The sequence below is a fragment of the Trachurus japonicus genome, chromosome 10, assembly GCF_045865225.1.
Source record: "Trachurus japonicus isolate A0001 chromosome 10, Traja_1.0".
NCBI classification, from domain to species: Eukaryota; Metazoa; Chordata; class Actinopteri; order Carangiformes; family Carangidae; genus Trachurus; species Trachurus japonicus.
Window position 1 is genome coordinate 16,696,518 of NC_140916.1, and position 21,026 is coordinate 16,717,543.

The 21,026-nt window shown below is 40.2% G+C and overlaps 2 protein-coding genes across 4 annotated transcripts in view; both read right to left on the reverse strand.

The window, feature by feature from the left end:
• LOC146979668 (phospholipase A and acyltransferase 3-like) overlaps positions 1-19,511 on the reverse strand; it is a 22,353-nt gene extending 2,842 nt beyond the window's left edge. Inside the window, exons 1-4 of one of the 2 annotated variants that reach the window (XR_015036907.1) lie at positions 19,442-19,503; positions 4,288-4,344; positions 2,423-2,542; positions 2,229-2,334 (exon numbers count right to left, since the gene is read on the reverse strand). The gene's annotated coding sequence lies outside the window, so the exon portion shown is untranslated. Of the gene's footprint in view, positions 1-2,228; positions 2,335-2,422; positions 2,543-4,287; positions 4,345-19,441 lie in introns of those variants that run through there. The other variant, XM_085789648.1, reaches the window with a different exon arrangement.
• Positions 5,452-11,605, reverse strand: LOC146979669 (uncharacterized). 2 transcript variants are annotated; one of them, XM_085788714.1, is made up of 11 exons: positions 11,437-11,605; positions 11,166-11,312; positions 10,940-11,026; positions 10,533-10,708; positions 10,040-10,176; positions 9,821-9,914; positions 9,077-9,409; positions 8,793-8,967; positions 8,574-8,695; positions 8,038-8,327; positions 5,452-5,863 (listed from the first exon to the last, which is right to left on the reverse strand). In XM_085788714.1, the coding sequence occupies exons 1-11, from the start codon at positions 11,519-11,521 to the stop codon at positions 5,848-5,850; spliced, it is 1,662 nt and encodes a 553-aa protein (XP_085644840.1). In that variant the 5' UTR covers positions 11,522-11,605; the 3' UTR covers positions 5,452-5,847. The 2 variants fall into 2 exon arrangements, with proteins under 2 accessions (XP_085644840.1, XP_085644841.1); XM_085788715.1 differs by lacking the exon at positions 10,940-11,026.
• Positions 19,512-21,026: the final 1,515 nt, after the last annotated feature.

Below are 21,026 nucleotides of genomic sequence, written 5' to 3' on the forward strand. Positions count from 1 at the left end.
TTTTGGCCACATGAACACTCAATACTACTGACTTTATTAATTATCATTTTTGTTTTATTTTAGCACAAGGCATTACAAAATGTGGAAAATGAAGGTGGTGTCTGAACTTTCTTTTTGCACTGTACATAGGAGTTACATTTCTCACTTCACTTGTCAATATACTCAAAGATGCCTTACTTATGGTAAAAGGAAAATGTTAAATACATAAATGTACAGTTCAGTTTCATTTCTGGGTTTGATTTTTAGATTCAAAATACTGGACTCTATCAAACCTTGCAGTGAGACCCAAGATCTCCTTCTGGATGCAGTGATTTACTAGTGTTATAAAATGCTGTGTAGATAAGTCAGCTGACATAATCAACCATTGTCAGAGGAGCTAGTGTAGAAATAAAACCTATGTTTTGTCTTTACATTAGAAGACTATATGTGTTGGATCGTCCTCACTTAATTGACAATAATTAAAATCAGATAGAAATGCATTTGACCTCAGGTATGATGTTCACAGGTTAAACAAAGTGTTGTGAAGCACAGCAGCCAGCAAAGTGGCTCAAGAATAACTTCATATCTTCATTGGTCATGGTTCAAGTTCATCTACGTATACATATGAAAATGAATGAGAAAATGTAAAAAAAAAAAAATGTTTTAAATAGGAATAAAAAACGAGAAAGTTTCAATACCGGCCCCACACATCTCTTACAGCATAAAAGGTCAAATATGTTCAAAAAAACACTGACATTCCTCAGTTTAATATAGCCTACAGTAGGCTTTACTTATGTAATTTACATTTGCTTGAAATATTATTTTAGACAAACAAATTTATAAAGCAAATTGTTTTAATACAATGATTTCAAGACTTTAACAATCTTATTATGATTTAACACAGAAGATTTCACTTTGGTTATTATAAAATATCACCACCAGTCACTTTATCCTTTTAGACATTTGTGTTGCTCTTTCAGAGGTTGACCTGAGATGTCTCAACCTAACATAAACAGCTGTTTTTGACCGATGCTTTCAACACAACACAGAGAGACACACTCGAACACACAGGACCGACCATCATCTCACATACTGGATCCTGGACTATACCTCACAAACCACCTGCAGTGTGTGAGGGCTCAGGACTGAGCGTGTGACACTCTCATCTGCTGCACAGGGAGCAGTGGCTCCATTCCTCCATACAGTATACACAGTATCACTTCTCTATGTGCAACTCCAACATCAAACTCAACAATATCACCCTTACATATAATAATGTTACAATCACTCTTTATTATGTCTTAACTTTGTTGCATCTTCAAATGGTGATAAATGAATTGAAAAGACCTCAAAACAAGACAATCCTGTCACATCTAAATGCTCCTGATAGTGACATAAATCCTTGTAGACGCACTTGAACATAGAAGAATCACTGAAATGAAAGAGGTATGAATATGTTTGAATAAAATAATTTATTTACCATTAAAGGTGGTCTACATTTGGCACCATGGAGTTTACCACAGAAAGAAAAAATGTTAGAGTTTGTGACATTAACTTGTTGGCAGGGAAAGTTGAAGTGTATGGAACCATAGACTGTATAATCATCATAGCAGTTGAAAATGAAGGGGACACTCAGTTGTTCAAGAGAGCCGCTCCAGTGGCTCCAGTGGCAGCTCCTACGATTGCCCCGGGTGGTCCAGCTAGTGATCCAATAACTCCCCCTAAGATGCCTCCTACTATTGATCTTAATGCTCCTGCTACTCCTCTTTCCGCAGCCTTTTCCACCTGCACCACAAACAAACACACACACACTCAACATCCTTTGACTTACATAAAAATACATTATTTTGTCAAAGTCATGATGTTTCCTGAGCCTAACCAAACATATTTTTCCTAAAACTCCTCAGACAGATTCCTAATTGTGAGTCCACCTACCTGAGCGGAGTTACCTTCTCCATATCGTAGCCACTTGGCAAAGTGCTCACAGTTCGACCAGATGAGGTTGTACCCCATGTCCTGACCCACCGTAGAAAGAGCATCTTTTACAATTTTCTGCGCTGGTCGAGGGGTGAGTCCTTTGTGGTTATTATTTACTCGCCATTTGTCTTTGCCCGCTACATCTTTGAGTTTTTCTTTCTTTATTTTGCCTTTAATGAAGGGCATGTCTGGGGATGTGAGAAAGACAGATAAATGAGTTAGAATATGATGTCAAAGAAAAGAAAAGAGGTAAAGGTAGAGAAATGACTCACTTGTCACCAAATGAACAACGTATCCATCTCCAACATACACAGCCCAGTGCTGATAAGGAATCACTGACTTACGGAAGATTTCAATCAAATCACCAGGAGAAGCCGGCTAGGAAAATAATATAAATAATAATAAAAATCTATTTGCTTAGGCTATGTACTTAAAATGTTTACTGTTTTTGCAGCCGTGTACTAACTTCACGCATCCAGCGTAGTAGACTCCACATGATAGCTAGTAGTGCCACTGCTCCGACTGGTCCATGCAGCCATCCCACTGCTGCTCCAATGATTACTGTTGCTGCAAACATTGTAATAGCCTGTACCAGAAGATTACATGCAAAAAGTAAATACATTTAACAGATAATTTTGATTCAGACTTGAAATATTGCAGCATTTTTATCAAGACCCTGAAGATATTTTGCTTTTGTGATTGAAATCCTTTGACCTTTACTTATCTTTTTCTCTTTCTCTGCTTATGGTTTTATCATGTTTTCTCTCTTTTTCATTGTCAATTTTCTCATCATCTACTTACGGAAGAGGATTAGGGACACTGTGAGAAAAAAAAGTGAGTTCTGACATTTTTCTCAGAATTCTGAAATGTAATTACTTATTTTATTTACAATAGTCTAAATAAATTTTAAAAAATCTCCAGAGCTCCTGAGACGGAGCTCAAGCCCAGTCTCCCTCTCCCCTTACCCACACACGACTGTGTGCTGGGCCGCAGGCCTGCCAGCCAGCCCCCCCAGCCCCTCCAGAGAGCTTTGGATGATGACAACGTCACTGCTGGTACCGGCAATTGCGACCGCAATGGGGACAGCTCTCTATTCCGAAACCCCCCTGCAGCTGTCCATGGTGCTGGACCGGGTGACGTTGTTCTCTGCATTGTGGCTTGTTTGTGAAACTTGCGCTGCTCAGGGACTGGGCTGAGCAGATCTGTCCCACTTGCTAGCTAGATCTCCCACAGAGTAAAAGAAATACACTTTTTTTCCTCTCCCCCGCTCCGCTCGAGCACGGCTGAACCCGGCTTGAGCCCACACGGGCTGCTGGCAGCAGACCGGGGAGATGCTTTGGTTGGGTTTAGGCAATGAAGAAAGGAGTTGGTTAAGTTTAGTAAAAAGACCAGGTAGAGGCTAGAAGCAAAATGAGCATCATTATATTAATATGTCATTAATATTAAAGGGATAGTTCATCCAAAATTCAAATTGCACTCATTATCTACTCACCCTCATGTCGACTAAGGGCTGGGAGAAGTTTCAGAGTTATCCGTGGCTTCTCTGACGGACATTACATACAAACAGCATGGAGGTATATGGATGTTTTTTGGTGTGTCTTTTTGTTACGAAGAAAAGTGGTATCCATTTGCAACCGTTATATGGACATGTACTGCTACGCCGAGACCCCCTGTAACTCAGAGAAGCCACGGATAACTCTGAAACTTCTCCCAGCCCTTAGTCGACATGAGGGTGAGTAGATAATAAGTGCAATTTGAATTTTGAGTGAACTATCACTTTAAGTATTTGCATGTTTTGCAGTTAATTATGCACATGAATAATTATGCCCAAAAAGGAAAAAAGGATCAATGCGCAGCCTCCGTTTCAGCGGCTCACTTACGCGGTGTTCGGAGTGGGGGGGTTTCGGAATGGAGGGTTTTCCCCAATGGCCTTTTCGGAATAGCGGGGAAAAGGAAAACCCCCGCTATTACGAAGAATGGAAGTCTATTTTCGGAAAGGCGGGATGTAACCTTCTTTGTACAGTCTATGGGTGTAACAGACGGCAACTTACTAGCAACAGCGACAGTACGTACCGGAACATTCCGGTACCCTTGACTTGACAATATCTCGAGGATGAGGATGTAACCGTGCAGTCTAAGTATATTATCTGTCAATTGGGTAAGATACTTAGACTGCACGGTCACAAGCCTTAGCCAAAGTCCTTCTAGGCAGAATACAATAATAATAATAATACAATATTAGAACGTCTCTGCCTTAGCATTGCCATTAGCGTTAGTGTTAGCGTTCGTCTAGTGCTCTTCAGTTTGCTGTGGTCGATGGGAGTTACTCACCGTAGTTTGAGCTGTTTCCTGTTCTGACCTGATTTGACTCTCTGACCGAATATGCACCTGTGGAACAAATCAACATCAAATACTACAAAGGGGCAAAGATTTGATGGTATAATAAAGTTTGGTTCCTTTATAAAGTCTTGAGTGGAACAGATATTTTCCAAACATCAATCCTCATAGTTGGCAATGGAACCACTTGATGTTATTTGTTGTCATTGGCTTTTACATGTCGGTAAGAGTAAAGTCCACTTACAGGCCTGCTTGTGAAATCAGTAGGCCTATAAAACCTCGTACACAGACATATAAATATCTATGTTAATTTAATATGCTTAAATTATACATATCAATTTCTAAACCTGTCAATTTGCCAGATGTAAAAGTAGGTCAAATGAAATGTGGTGATTTATTAGAAAAAAAACATAAGCATAGGCCTACTGTCTTTTGTTTCAGTAGGCCCATGTGAATTTTTTTTTGTCATGGGCAAACCCGGATGCCGGTTTTGCCGGTTTGGTGGAATTGTACACAGCAAAATCGGGAGTGTTAATTCAACTCCCACAGTGTTAATTTTAACACTTTTTCTGAGTTTATATAGTTCTCACGGATTTTGAGTTAAAATTACACTTTGGAAAGTGTTAATATTTTAACTCTTTAATAGTGTTAAAATTTGACACCCTTGGTGTTGTTTTATGACACCACATAAGTGCACTTTTAACTCAAAATGGTGTTATTCCCTTTCACTCTGAGTGTTAATATTTAACATACACAGTGTTATTTTATGACACATTAAAGTGTGGTTTTAACACTAAAATTGTGTTATTTCCTTTCACTGTGAGTGTTAATTTTTAACATACAGTGTTATTTTTTGACACATTAAAGTGTATTTTTAACCCTAAAATTGTGTTATTTCCTTTCACTATGAGTGTTAATTTTAACATGTACAGTGTTATTTTATTAAAGTATATTTTTAACCCTAAAAGCATGTTATTTCCTTTCTCTAGTGTGTTTAACATTCATCGTTTTGTTTTACGATACATTTACTGGCCTAACATACAAGTCACCAAATCTGAAATGTAGTCACCTGCTAGGCTACAGAAAGTTACATAAGTTTAAATGTGTGACCAGCAACAGTGATCAAGTAATAACATCATTCAAACATACATACATGTCTTTTTTTTATTCAAAAAAATAAATAACTTCCCAGCACCACATGAATTAGCACAATAAGATCAGCACAATAAGATCAGGCACAAGTTAAACATTTACAAAGAAAATAATGGCACAATATATTGGCTCTCATCTCCACCATAAGCACTTTGTAAGTCAAAGGGCTTATAAATCACAAGACTATCTGCTTTAACAACATCTTTGTCATTACTTTCAAATACTTTGTAAGCATGAAAATGTTCATTGAAATGGTCAACCACAAGTTTGTTTACAAGGAAGCAGATAACACTGTCAACAACAATAATTTTTTCTATTCTGCAAAACACAGGCATGTCATGTTCAATCTCACTGCAAATTATTAGTCCTGCCCTGTACTCTGTCCCACTGATTGTAACCCAGTTAGTTGCATGGATGTCTTGCGATACAGACTCAACATGCAAAGCTCGAGCCAACACATCTCCATAGTCCTCATTGTCCACATTAATAGATTTCATTGGTCCATACTCAATACATTTTGAATGTGATGTCTCCCAATGACATGCAATAGACATTTGATGTTTTTTTGCAAGAGATTTTGTGATGTTTTTGAAGTTTTTAAGAGTATTTTTGAAAATCCTGTGTTTAGCCTCAAATCTCATGCTCCACATATGTATAAGTGGTCCAATTTTTCGGATACAAGATGGATAGTGTATCATAAAGTGATGTTTCGGGATCAGGTTTCTATCAGGATACAGTGCTTTGAACAACTCATGGTGTTCCATTATCAAATGCTTGAGAAGTACAGTCATGCCAAGTGTAACAGATGGAGAAAATATAATGTTTATTATCTGCAGTAAAAGCAGCAGCAAAAACCAGTTTTGGTTTCCTTCTGGTACAATGTCACCAAAAAGCAGAGGAATGTTTCTTACAAGACAAAGGGTCTGAATGGAATTGAGCCCTATATTATTGCCAATACTGTCCAAGTTAATCCTTGTAGGTCGATTTTTGCGCTCCACATACCCATAGTCAAAGGCATAAATTCTAGACAACAGGTCAGGTTTCGACAAAACATTTTCTGAGAGATATTCCAACAGTAACTTCAGCTCAAACTGAGCCACGCCTTCAAGGATGTCATGCATAATGTCCAAAGAAAAATTATGACTGACATGAAAGAACTGTAGGCTGTTAAGACTCGAGTTCTTTTTTAAACCAAACACAGATAACTTCTGTGGGTCTGACTGCAACTCATTGCAGTGCATTTCAAAAAGTTCCTTTCCACGCAAGATTATCTTGGGGTCATCCTCATTGTAAATAATCTGGGCATCATCTTTTTCTATCAAACATAAACGACAAAAATATCGTCCACTGAAAGACTCTGTAAATCCCAGAATTGCGTGCATACCCAAGTTGTCCCCAGTTATCTGACATATGGTGCCATGGACTTTTTCAGCAGAAAATGGCAAATCAAGGCCACAACTCTCAAGTGTTTTGATGTCATTAATCAGTGGCTCTAGAATAGGATTAAAGCCATATTTTTTCAAATCTTCAGTGTGAAACAATGCAACCAAATGAATATTCATCAAGGCAGAGTTGAACTTTGGTGGCAGATTTCTGAGCACAAAATACAGAGCACCTATTTTGTGAACACCACGTTTGGAACCCAGTGGGTTAGCGGTCTCAAAGTCATCATAGAACAACTGAATTTGTAAAGAATTTTGGTGCTTAGAGAACAACGGATGTGTCTTAGAATAACTTCCATCACAAAAGTCTTCGTATCTGTCAGGTCTTGATATACAAGTTTCCCCAAGCAGTTTACAAATATCAGCATTTCGACACATGAATTTTATCGTTTCCAAAATCGGTATGTAAACGAATGTATCGTTCACTGGGACTTGATCATATGTACCTGTTTGTTTATTTCGCCTTGTATCAAATCGAATTCCTAGAAATTTTTCGACTGGCTCCACAACACCCCATTTCTTGTTGAAATAATTAAATCTTTTACTTTCAGTATTGAAGTTAATAAATGGGTTTTCAAAAGTCTCCAGATCTTTTTCCAATGTAACTCTTACAGGATTATCTCTAGACACAGCAGACAGTACTTGCTGCTTAACCTGAGAGTGCAGTCCACTAGCAAGTTCTTCCAAATCACCAACAACTGATGAAACAACACTATTTGCTATGCCACTTCCTTGTAGTTTCGCAATAATTGAAGCACAAATATTTTCTGTGTTCTCTTTGTTTCTTTGACCTGATCCATTGTCCTCAACACACTCAGACTCTGGGTTTTGCATGCCACTTGTTCCAGCAACTTCTGAGTTATCTTGGAGCATGTGGAAATTAGTTTGAAATGACTCTGGCATTGCTGCATCTCCACTTTGACTATAATCCTTCTCATGAGAACTAATTAAATGTTTTTTGAAACCTGAATATGTTGAAAACTGGCGCCTACAACGATCTTGTGCACAAACTAACTTGAACCTGGTGCTAGGATAAAAACTATGATCAAGTCTTAGATGAGAGATCAAGGACTGGCAGGGATCATGCACAGCCTGACAAATGAAACACTTAAACATTTCAGTGCTTCAGTTGAAGACTTTAGCACGAAACTCACGAACTCTGGGAGACTCATTTGTTGTTGCTACATCAATATTGTAGACTGTTGTTTGCACGAAGGTGAAGAGCTGGCCCAGGCACTCATCGTATGACAGGTTGAACACGTAGTGGGATTTAAACAGTTCATCAAACGCACCCAACGAGCTAGTGGCTTGGCAGGGGATGAGCTGTTTGTCCACAACAATGTAGAAAGTGTCAATCCTGTTCCTGGTTCGACCAACAGCAAGGATGTATGGTTGTCTGCCATCTCTTCCCCGAAGGTGTTCATCCAAGCTGCAGCATGACTGAAAACAGAAAGATAACATCAACACCTTACACTGTAAAGTTTTCAACTGCTCACTTGGATCTGTACACCAGAAAAGTTGAGTTATTACAGTAACAAGCCATGACGAAGTGTGTGTGTCAGTGTCAATGTGAAGACATTCAGTCTAGTCCTTTTGTTTGACTGTGCCTTTCCAAGTCATTTCAAATCGAGTTAATGCATATGAAATACCAGCAACTGGATTAAAAAAAAAAAAAGACATGCGTACCTTGTGAAAGTGCAACATTTTGTCCACTGCATCACTGGGGCTTATCTTGGTCCTTTTCCGTCCAGCTGTGGGTGGTAGGAGATGGAGAAGGAGCAGCAGAGAAGCCATGTCACTGTCCCAGGCTATCAGGAGGTAAATTAGGTGAAACAAAACATTAGTATCAAGTTAGAATGCACAAATATTAATAAAATAAAAATCAAATCATGTCAATTAGCTTACTGGTGTCATCGTTCTCTGTCAGTTTCTCAGCAGCTTTTAGAAGTCGGCACACCTCAACTGACTGAGTCAGGTGTCTGGCCTCATTGATAACCTTGGGCCTGAAAGTTGTGTCCCACTTCTCAAGCATCTTGGAGGCTGTTTCAGCTCCAAACAGCAGAAGGAAGTCTTGATTCAGCTGTTGATCATATAAGCATATAAATACACAAAATTCAAAAAGGTTAGAGTATTGTACTTACATTCAAGCAAAAAACCATAAGTGTAAATAAATTAAATGGACAACTCACCAGCCCTTTAACATCTAAAAAACGTGGAAATGTTTTAAAGACATCTGTGGTTCTCTGTGGGTCATGCACTAGGTCTTGGCGATATTGAAAGGTCATCTTCATCTTCTGAAACACACTTGCTTCATCCTGAGAGTGAATGAGAAATGATATGGCTTCCCTGCTGGCATCTCCATCAAGTTGCTCAGGCAAAGTGGCTGCCAGTCTTCTGCGCTTTGGTCCTTGTGCTTGAGCCACTGTAGCTGTCTTGGCTGGTCTTTTTACTGTATTCCTGGACATAGTCTTAAGGCGCCATGCTAAATATCCAGTGCCTTTCTCCGCATCATAGAAGTGCTCCTGTTAAGATATTTATAAATCATTACAAAAGCCTCATCATTTATTGATTTTACAAAAAGAAAAGTAGTACAGTATTAATAAAAGGATAATCACTTTAAAATAGGTTTGACATTTTCTAATTCATGTGTCCTATTGACTGAACTCATTCCGATTGCAAGACAGAGCAGAGTGGAACTTTGTAGCAATAGTTGAAAGTGTAACTCAAGTTTAAACTTTTTTTTTTTAAGACTTAGGTGGTGTCAATCATTTTTTACAAACACCAGAAGTTAAGAATGTCAACACTATTTTGATAAACTGTCATCAGCAATCATTTGAATTAAAATCCCAAAACCACTGTCCGTAAAACCGGTGTGTTTTCTGGAAGTAATCTCTTTTTTTACATACACACAACACATACAACACACAACTTACATAGCCCTTTGGGGAAAAGGGATCCTTTAGTAAAGGGAAGAGCGTTATAATTCCCAGGGCATACTTCTCCTTATGTTTACGGGAAGGCATCCTCCTTTAGAAACAACATTCCAAATCAGTCACCTACTTGCTATGTTAATTCAATGCAATGTATTTTGAAAATCCATTATAATCTTTCTTAATATAATTTTTACAATCTAACAATTCACTTGCACTCACCCATGGCTCTCAGTCATATGGCTAGCCAATATGTTGACAAGCTGTCTCCGGGTGCGGTGAGTGAGTGACTTTTCTGCCTTGTACTCTTCGATGACATCCTCACCCCCAGGTTTGCAAAGCAAGGCATTTTTTACCATCTATTCATGTGAGAGAAAACAAAGTTTTCAGTGTACAAATCAGTCTTTCAGGATAACATCATTTTAACAATATACCACAAGATTAAGAGTAAAAGTTAAAACCACTGGATCAGGAGGGTTTCTTACACAAAAATGGATCAGCAATTTCAGCAAAAAAAAAAAAAACTAAACCAATTGTTTAGCTGATTATGCAAGCACAATATGATTTGTGATGAAGCAATCTTGTTTCTTATCTAAGTACAGAGCTATTAGCAAAACCTAATCATTCTAAATGTCACAAATACTCTGATGAGAAACTGATTTAGTATGACACTTGATGATCAACAATGTAAATTACATCTGCTGCCCTTCAGTACCTCTTTTGCAGCCTCTGACTCAGAAACCTCTCTGGTTGGCCTGGGTATGACTTGGCTGGATGTACGTCTGCCTATGGGAGTCCCATGTTCTATTCGACTGGAGTGGTCATTGTCACTTGAAGAAAGTGATGTGTTGGTATCTGTGAGGGATGTGGAATGATCTAAAGGAGAAAAGTCTAAAAGAAATAACATAACTGTGACATGCCTGAAATCTAGCATTTGGTGGTTTCCCAGACACTGGTCAAACAAAGCTGTTTTTTGCAATTAGATACAGATCTTTCTATTAAATATAATTTTTGATAATCTACTTTGTTGTAGTAGTCAAGGCAGATACATGACATCTCAACTGATATTTGTGAAGCAGAAAAAGCTTGAACATTGATTACAACTGATTTTATACTGTATACCTTCCTCTGAAATTCCATCTTGTGTTGTTGGACTTGGACCAGGATCAATCTGTATCTCAAGAATGATGTCTTGCTCCGGTGTCTGAGCTGGGTAGTAAGGGTTAATAGATTTCATGTGATCAGAATCAAGTTACAAAAAAAAACTACTAAAATATGAGATGAAGAAAAGAATACAGTTAGATTATAAAGCATTATTGATTCATGGATAACAGAGAAATGTACCTACCTGCATCAGGAATTCTGTCACGTACTGTCAGGCATAAATCCGGACTGGCCTCTATCAGTTCAGAAAAGATGTCTTCCTCGACTACTGTGTTGGTTTCATCAAAAGCATCAAGTTCGGTAGCATCAGGAAGCCCAAACTTGTATTTGACTGTAAGATAACCATGAAAACAGATCTAAAATTGATACCCAAATTGAAAACCAAAATAGCCATCCTAAATTCATAAATCCTTGTGTTTATTTGTTATGAAGGTAACTTTAAGATGGCCACTCACCTTGAGCAATGAAATCCAAAAACGTGAACCCTGACAGTAATCGGATGTACTTCTTGGTATTCTGGTACTTCACCTTGAGCAACATTGCCACGTCTAGACTGCACCTTGTAGAATAAGTGGAGAAATGTGACTGTTAAACAGACTTTATCAGGTTTTAATTTTTGAGACTGAGATGAGCGTAGTCCCTGTGGGAAATTGATGCAACAAACAGTAGCCTACTCAAGCAAAACAAACATTGTCTCTTGTGAAGTGTAAAATGTTTTAACATCCAAAATGGAGCAGGGCATTTGTCAAGATGTCCGCTCTGACTCAATTCTTTACTTTACTGATTTAGTTTAGAATCGCCACATCTCATCATCTTTACATTGACTATATAGCTTAAACAATAAATAGAGGGCTCTTGGAAAAGAACAGAGCCCTTAAATCCGACTCCCTTCAAAGAGCCCTAAATCTCATCTCATCTGCCTGGTGCATGTGCCTTGCCTTGGCTTGCCTGACTCAAACGGTATATTTTCAGTGAGTGTGAACACGAATAACAATGTGTAACTTGGTTGTGTGTTTGTGTTGAGCGATAGCCGAGTGAGTGATGTCGGCCTGATTAAACAAAACCACCACGCCGCCGCCGCCACCCCCCCTCCCCCACATTGTTGCGCAGTTTTACGTTTGATAAAACACTCACCTTAACGTTAGTTAATCGACCTCAAGTCACCTTAACACATTTAAAAACATTTATTTTAGCTTAGCACTTGATATTTGGCCGGATATTAGTTACCACTGGATAACTTTGTCACTCGTTGCCAGCACACGTTAATTTACTTAATGGCCTGGCTCAACCAGTTTCAATGACAATTCAGTTGCTTTACACCCCATGATATGTTATTATCACAACTTCATACATCGATTACCATCCTGTAGACGTAAATATATTCGGTGCTTACCTTCTTTAAGCCATAATCCACACAACCCACACAAGTTTTTTCTTTTCCGTCTTCTCCTTTCTCCAACCGGCGTCGAGTGAAAAAGGCGCGCTGCGCACGTCCAAACCGGATGTTGTGATCAACTCCGCCAGGAGTGAACGTAACTCAGTCACAGGTGTAAACAATTAACTCGCTTAATTGACAAAGCTCGCAGAGCTTTTTTATCACTGCAAGTGTTAAAACAACACCAAAATCAACACCCACCAACTCAAAATTATTAACACTGAAAAAACAACACTACAGATTTTGCTGTGTACGGTTACGTTTCCATGGTTTTCAGTCGTTGTCATATTGCGGTAAACGCATGGATCTATTAACGCTGGCTTTTAACACGGATGTCAATTTGTGTGATATCCACTGTTAAAAGCTGGTTTGATGATCCAATGCGTTTTACAGATTTTCATTGAAAAGAAAAAAAAAAAACCATGCATTTACCGCGACTACTGAAACCATGGAAACGTAAACATAAAATTCCAACGGAAGAGCAAAACTGGCAAAACAGGCTACGTTTTTTTTGGCGTTCGGCAAAAGGTGAAGTTGTATGATCATAGGTGACATAGGACAACATCGCTCTTGATATAGGGATGTATGTCAAACATTACATTTCTAAATGGGAATTTCCCAGTGTCTTAAACAAAGCTCAGTTGAAACACTTTAGAAAAGATCACATTTTTTGATCAACCTTCTTTTTTTGGGCTTTGACATTTGTTTAGGAGCAAATCTGATTCTATCAAAGACTAATCAGTTTGATACATCAACATTTTATCATTTAGCAATGTAACGGACATTATTTGTAGCCTCAGATATAAGGTTCAGGATGTTATGCTATATGCTAACATCAAATAATATTAATATACTGGCAATGTCAGAAACCCACTTAGATGACTCATTTGATGATGGTCAACTGTTAATACAAGGATACCGTATATAGCCTATAGGAGAGACAGAAATATTTATGGGGGAGGAGTTGCATTCTATGTGCAAAGCCACATTCGTGTGAAGTATAGAGAAGATTTAATGTCAAGTAATGTAGAAACAGTGTGGCTGCAAGTCCATCTACCCCATTTAAAACCTCTGTTAGTGGGATGCTGTTATAGGCCACCAGGCTCTGACTGTCTCTATGTAAACAATATGTGTGAAATGATTGACAAAGCATGTGATGAGAACAAAGAAATATATCTATTGGGAGATATGAACATCAACTTTCTTTCATCAGATTGTGCACTGAAAAAGAAACTATTGTCAGTAACAAGTGCTTGCAATTTGGAGCGGGTGATAAAACAACCAACCAGAGTAGTCACTAACAGTAATGGTGTAACATCATCCACATTAATAGATCACATCTATACTAACGCAGGAGAACAATGTTCAAAAGCAGTATCTGTACCGATAGGCTTTAGTGACCATAATGTCATAGCAATCTGTAGGAAAGCCAAAGTACCAAAGGCTGGACCAAAAATAGTATTCAAAAGATCATTCAAATTATTTTGTTGTGATTCATATGTGGAGGATGTTAAAAATATAAGCTGGTCTGATGTTTTGAGAGAGAGTGATCCAAACTGTGCTCTTGAGGTTTTTATGAAATTAATAACTCCAGTAATGGATAAACACGCCCCTCTTAAGAAGGTAACTGTAAGAACTGTTAATGCACCATGGATCGACAAGGAGTTAAAGAAATGTATGGCTGATAGAGACTGAATAAAGAAGGCAGCAATAAAATCTGGTGATCTTTCGGAGCGGCAGTTGTACTGTAAAATAAGAAACGAGGTGACTAAACCGAATAGGAAAAAGAAGAGATTATATTATGCAGCGAGAATAAACAGTATAAAGCATGATGGGAAAAAGTTATGGGGAACCTTGAACAACATTATGGGCAGAAACAATACCCCAACACCATCTTATATAGAGTCGGAAGGGGCACTCATAACCAAACCATTAGAAACAGCGAATTATTTTAATGATTATTTCATAGGTAAAGTTGAAAAACTCAGACAGGAAATGCCAAAATCCAATTGTGATGTATCTTATGCACACATTAGAGATAAAATAATGAAGAACAAAAAATGTACTTTTGAATTATGTAAAGTTAATATTGCAGAGGTGGAAAAACTATTGTTGTCCATTAATAATGATAAGCCACCTGGTAGTGACAATATTGACGGCAAACTCTTAAAGAATGTAGCTGCCCAAATTGCTGCTCCAATATGTCACATTTTTAACTTAAGTTTTGAATGTAATACCTGCCCATTAATATGGAAAGAAGCTAGGGTGATACCGCTCCCAAAGAACACCAAGAATGCCTTCACTGGCTCTAATAGCCGACCAATAAGTTTGACACAAGTTTTTAACAAAATTCTAGAAAAAAATGTTTTCAACCAAATACAAGACTATTTTAAAGTGAATACCAACATGCTTACAGAGAGGGCCACTCAACAGCCACAGCACTTACTCAAATGGCAGAAGATTGGTTGAGAGAGATGGACAGGAAAAATATGGTGGGAGCAGTACTATTGGACTACAGTGCAGCCTTCAATGTAATTGACCACAGACTGCTAATTAATAAACTCAGGTGGTATGGTTTCACTCCAACAACGATTGCATGGATGGAGAGCTATCTACGCAATAGAACCCAAAGAGTATTTTTTAATGGTAGCTTTTCAGAGATTAGAAATGTTGAGTCTGGAATTCCACAAGGAAGTTCATTAGGTCCTTTACTCTACTCAATATTTACTAATGACTTTCCTCTGGTGCTGGAAAAAGCAAAAGTGTCCATATTTTCTGATGACACAACATTATATGCACATGCGCCTACAGTAAGAGAAATCAGTGAAATCTTAAATAAAGAATTGATTGCAGTACTAAGATGGGTAACTAGCAACAGATTAGTTTTAAATATACAAAAAACAAAAAGCATTATTTTTGGCACAAATCATTCACTGAGTATTAAACCCCAGTTAAATGTGATGTTAAATAATGCAAATGTTGAGCAGGTCAAAGAAACAAAGCTCTTGGGTGTCATCTTGACAAGCAATCTGTCATGGACAAGACATACAGATGCAGTGGTTGCTAAGATGGGGGAGAACATATCAATCATAAGAAGATGCTCAGTGTATTTAACACCACAATTGACCAAAAAAGTAATTGAGACACTAGTCTTGTCACACCTAGACTACTGCTCAGTGATATGGTCTGGTGCAAATATGAGGGACCTGGGAAAACTGCAGCTGGCTCAAAACAGAGCAGCTCGGCTTGCCCTCAAATGTACATCAAGGTCTAATGTAAATGAGATGCATGTCAAGCTCTCCTGGACAAAAGTCACGGAGAGGCTGACAGTGTCACTCCTTGTCTTTTTAAGGAAAATTAGATTGTCAAAATATCCCATATGCTTATATAATCAACTAACATTAAGCTCTGACACACATGCTTATCAAACCAGACATGCCACAAGAGGTTGTTACCAACTGCCTAAAGCTAAAAAAGAGGCTATGCAAAGTACAGTGTTGTATCGAGCAATGTCATCATGGAATGCACTGCCAGAACACATTACTAAAGAAAAAACAAAACTAGGCTTTAAGAGGCTATTGAAATGTCACCTAACAGCCCAGAGGTAGAAAGGGCACATGTGAAAGACACACGAATGGGCATAAGCGTACACATAAATACATACACATACATACTCACAGATGTTGATGATTAAGATTGGTGTTACTGTTTTATTCTATTTTTTTTTCTTCAAGTTGATGAATTTGATTATTATTTCTGTTTCATTTTATTCTTACCTGATTTCACTTTATTGTTATTATATCTCTGATTATTGCTGCAATGGTTGTTATTATCATTAATGTAAGCTTTTTTCTATTATTAGGCCCGAGCGGCGAGTAGCACTCGCCCGGCGAAGGCCTATTGAAATCGCGCTGTTTATTATTAGGCCCGAGCGGCGAGTAGCACTCGCCCGAGGGGCTATTGAAATCGCGCTGTTTATTATTATTATTATTATTATTATTCTTCTCCGCCTTCAAACCCCAATTTCGCCCCTTTCCCCAACTCGAAAATGCGTGAACTTTTTGCCGGACGTCCGGCTTCTTCCGAAATTCGATATTTTGTGCTGCTCGCGCATGTCCGACGCGAAATGGCGAAATAGCGCCCCCTACAAATTTTAAAAAGTCCCATAGACAATTTCGCTTACTTTGGCGTAGACCAACAAAATTCGGTACACATATGTACCATACCCAGATATACAAAAAAGCCTCTTAATGTCATGGTGAAATGTCAACAGGAAGTCGGCCATTTTGAATTGGTCGTTTTTGGCGCCAAATTAACTCGTCCGAAACGGTTCGCCCGACACGCTCCAAATTTGATAGACAACATCTTCAGACCTAGCTGAGTACAGCATGTGCTCCGTAGGTCGATACGTCAAAGGGCGTGGCTTCCAATGGGCGCCAAACATAGGCCCGATCGCCACCAACATTCGGTTGGCTGTCACGCCCACATGCTTTATCCTATCAACTTCAAACTTGAAGGAAATTATGGGGGTGAGTCACTGATTCGCCCGATATATCAATATCTCACTTTACTCAAAGCGCCCCCCGGTGGTAACAGGAAGTGACCATTTTTTACATTAAAATCTTTAACTCCTCCCACTAATTTCGCCCGATCTACTTCAAATTGCCTACAGGTTATCGAGATGCCATGCTGATCCAACCTTGTGCTCCATAGGTCTCTAGGTCAAAGGGCGTGGCTTATGCGGCCTTGCCAATTTTTGGCGACTTCATGTTTCCTCGCCATTTCACCTTCTAACAGCTCTAACGCCCACATACTTCATCCTATCAGCTTCAAACTTGCTGAAGATGATGATGGCTCCACCCTGAACGTTCCACTGAATGGCACGCCCACTTTACTCAATGCGCCCCCCGGTGGTAACAGGAAGTGACCTGGTTTACACTTAACTTGTCCGATCGACTTCAAATTTTTCATATTTGATGAGCCACTGCCCCTAAACACACCTACCCACATCTGTGTTCATACAAATGCGCCCCCTGGTGGTAACAGGAAGTGACCTGTTTTACATTTACATTGTCCGATTAACTTCAAACCTGACATGTGTGATCCTGGTCAGCCCCTGATCACACCTACCCACATCTGGATTCATACAAATGCGCCCCCTGGTGGTAACAGGAAGTGACCTGTTTTACATTTACATTGTCCGATTCACATCAAACGTCAGGGGCTTGATCCCGGTCAGCTCCTGAACGCCGCTACCCGCTTCTGGCTTCGTAGCGCCATCTAGTGGACGAACCGCACGTTGCGTTTTTCCGCTCCCGCAGCGCTTTTTCGCCATTCTCGCTTCGCGCCACGGCCCCCGCACGCCTCAGGCCCCCGCGGTCGCATGGGTCGAGCGAGGGCCGATCATCGCCGCTTGCGGCTTTAATTATTCTTATTATTCCGTCACCTAAATGCCCCAATTTGGCCCCTTTCCCGACTTCGAAAATGCGTGAACTTTTGCCCGGACGTCCGGCCTGATCCGAAATTCGATATATGTGGTGGTCGCACATGTCCGACGCGACATGGCGAAATAGCGCCCCCTACAAATTTTGAAAAGTCCCATAGACAATTTTGCTTACTTTGGCGTAGACCTACAAAATTCGGTACACATATGTACCATACCCAGATATACAAAAAAGCCTCTTAATGTCATGGTGAAATGTCAACAGGAAGTCGGCCATTTTGAATTGGTCGTTTTTGGCGCCAAATTAACTCGTCCGAAACGGTTCGCACGACACGCTCCAAATTTGATAGACAACATCTTCAGACCTAGCTGAGTACAGCTTGTGCTCCGTAGGTCAATACGTCAAAGGGCGTGGCTTCCAATGGGCGCCAAACATAGGCTCGAACGCCACCAACATTCGGTTGGCTGTCACGCCCACATGCTTTATCCTATCAACTTCAAACTTGAAGGAAATTATGGGGGTGAGTCACTGATTCGCCCGATATATCAATATCTCACTTTACTAAAAGCGCCCCCCGGTGGTAACAGGAAGTGACCATTTTTTACATTAAAATCTTTAACTCCTCCCACTAATTTCGCCCGATCTACTTCAAATTGCCTACAGGTTATCGAGATGCCATGCTGATCCAACCTTGTGCTCCATAGGTCTCTACGTCAAAGGGCGTGGCTTCTGCGGCCTTGCCAATTTTTGGCGACTTCATGTTTCCTCGCCATTTCACCTTCTAACAGCTCTAACGCCCACATACTTCATCCTATCAGCTTCAAACTTGCTGAAGATGATGATGGCTCCACCCTGAACGTTCCGCTGAATGGCACGCCCACTTTACTCAATGCGCCCCCCGGTGGTAACAGGAAGTGACCTGGTTTACACTTAACTTGTCCGATCGACTTCAAATTTTACATATTTGATGAGCCACTGCCCCTAAACACACCTACCCACATCTGGGTTCATACAAATGCGCCCCCTGGTGGTAACAGGAAGTGACCTGTTTTACATTTACATTGTCCGATTAACTTCAAACCTGACATGTGTGATCCTGGTCAGCCCCTGATCACACCTACCCACATCTGGATTCATACAAATGCGCCCCCTGGTGGTAACAGGAAGTGACCTGTTTTACATTTACATTGTCCGATTCACATCAAACGTCAGGGGCTTGATCCCGGTCAGCTCCTGAACGCCGCTACCCGCTTCTGGCTTCGTAGCGCCACCTAGTGGACGAACCGCACGTTGCGTTTTTCCGCTCCCGCAGCGCTTTTTCGCCATTCTCGCTTCGCGCCACGGCCCCCGCACGCCTCAGGCCCCCGCGGTCGCATGGGTCGAGCGAGGGCCGATCATCGCCGCTTGCGGCTTTAATTATTATTTGTATTTCTATCTTAACTTTTCTTCACATTTTATGTGATTTTACAGTGGACCCCAGGAAGATTAGTGGCTGCTGTGCAGCCGCTAATGGGGATCCAATTAAAATAAACAAATAAACAAATGTAGCCACCCATCTGTCGACCTTAGGGAGTTTCTTACCGTGGCAGGCGGCGATCAGAGGAGAGAGTAGGGCTGATCCAAGAACTGTAGCTTGGTTGCTGAATGTTTGTCTACTTTTTTTTTATGCTGGCATGGGCAGGCATGGGGGAGAGGGGGGCCGTGTCCGCCCACAGAGTCAGGACAGAGCCGAGCCACGGGGGGGGGGGGATTGGATCAAATGAAACGTCTCAGATTGTTCAAAGTTCAAGTTCAAAGTTCAAACAGTCTTTATTATCCCCAAAGGGGCAATTATCTGTGCAGCAGTGGTCAACACATACATGACACTCAACGCGCATGCAGAAAAAGAATAAAATAGGATAGATGTGTGAGTTAAACTTAAACCTGGTCACATTAAGTGCATGTTGTTGATTATTCAGACTGTTTTGGTTCCTGTCTGCTCTGTGTTGTAGTTGTGTGTTTTGTGTTTCTCTCTGGCAGTGAGTCAGCACACACAGGTGAGTGTGAACACATGACAGTTAGCATAACAGTGGTAGGATGTACTGTAACTACTGATGATCTTGCCCAGTGGGAGCAAGTAGAGGGCGAAAAGGACCGAAGCCTGAGGGACCCACCAGGATAAAGGAGCAGATTCAGGTTTAAAAGCACAGAAAAGCTTCTACCTGAGAGGTATGAAATGAACCAGTCAAGTGCTTGGCCAGAGATACCCACACAATCCCTAAGTCTGTTAACAAGGATATTATTATGGTCGACAATATCAAAGGCTGCGCTGAGATCTAAAAGTAGCAGAACAGAGTACCTGCCAGCATCGGAGGACATCATAATATCATTACATAACTCTGAGGAGGGCGGTTTCGGTGGAGTGGCTCTTACGAAATCCAGATTGAAATTTATCAGCTATGTTGTGATTACTCAACACATTATTTAGCTGACTAGCAACTACTTTTTCCAGAAGTTTAGAGCAGAAAGATACCTTGGAAATTGGCCTGTAGTTGTTCGGGATTGATGGGTCAAGGTTGGGTTTCTTGAGAAGGGGCTGAACAATGGCCTGTTTACAGTAAAGTAAGTGGGAACGATGCCAATTTCCAGGGATAAGTTACTGATTGAGAGAAGATAAGGGCCCACTGTAATAATGACATCTTTCAGCATGGGAGTAGGAAGAATGTCTAGTTGGGAAGTGGAGGACTTAGTGGAGTTAACAATTTTGACTAGTTCCTGCAAGGAGATGGGGTCAAAATGAGTCAGGATTGGCTGCTGGGTAGGGCAGTTAAGAGGAGAGTGGGGGGTATGATGGCTGTGATGCTGGACCAAATGGAGGATACTCGTTAGAGAAAATCGGGCAGACAGTGGGAACGGGACTAACAATATTGTTTATTGTGTCAGAAAGGACTTTTGGGTTGCGTCTGGTGGAGGAGATGAGGTTTGAGATAGATAAAGCCCCGGCTTCCTTGACCATGATATTGTATTCAGATAGGAGGTTTTTGAGGTGGAGACGGTGTACCTGGAGCTGTGTGGACTTCCACTGGTGTTTCAACCCTACGACATTTCCGTCTGAAGTATCGAATAGAATCATTAATCCATGGCGATGAATTAGCTGCAGGAGCAAGACGAGTTTTAAAGGGATAGT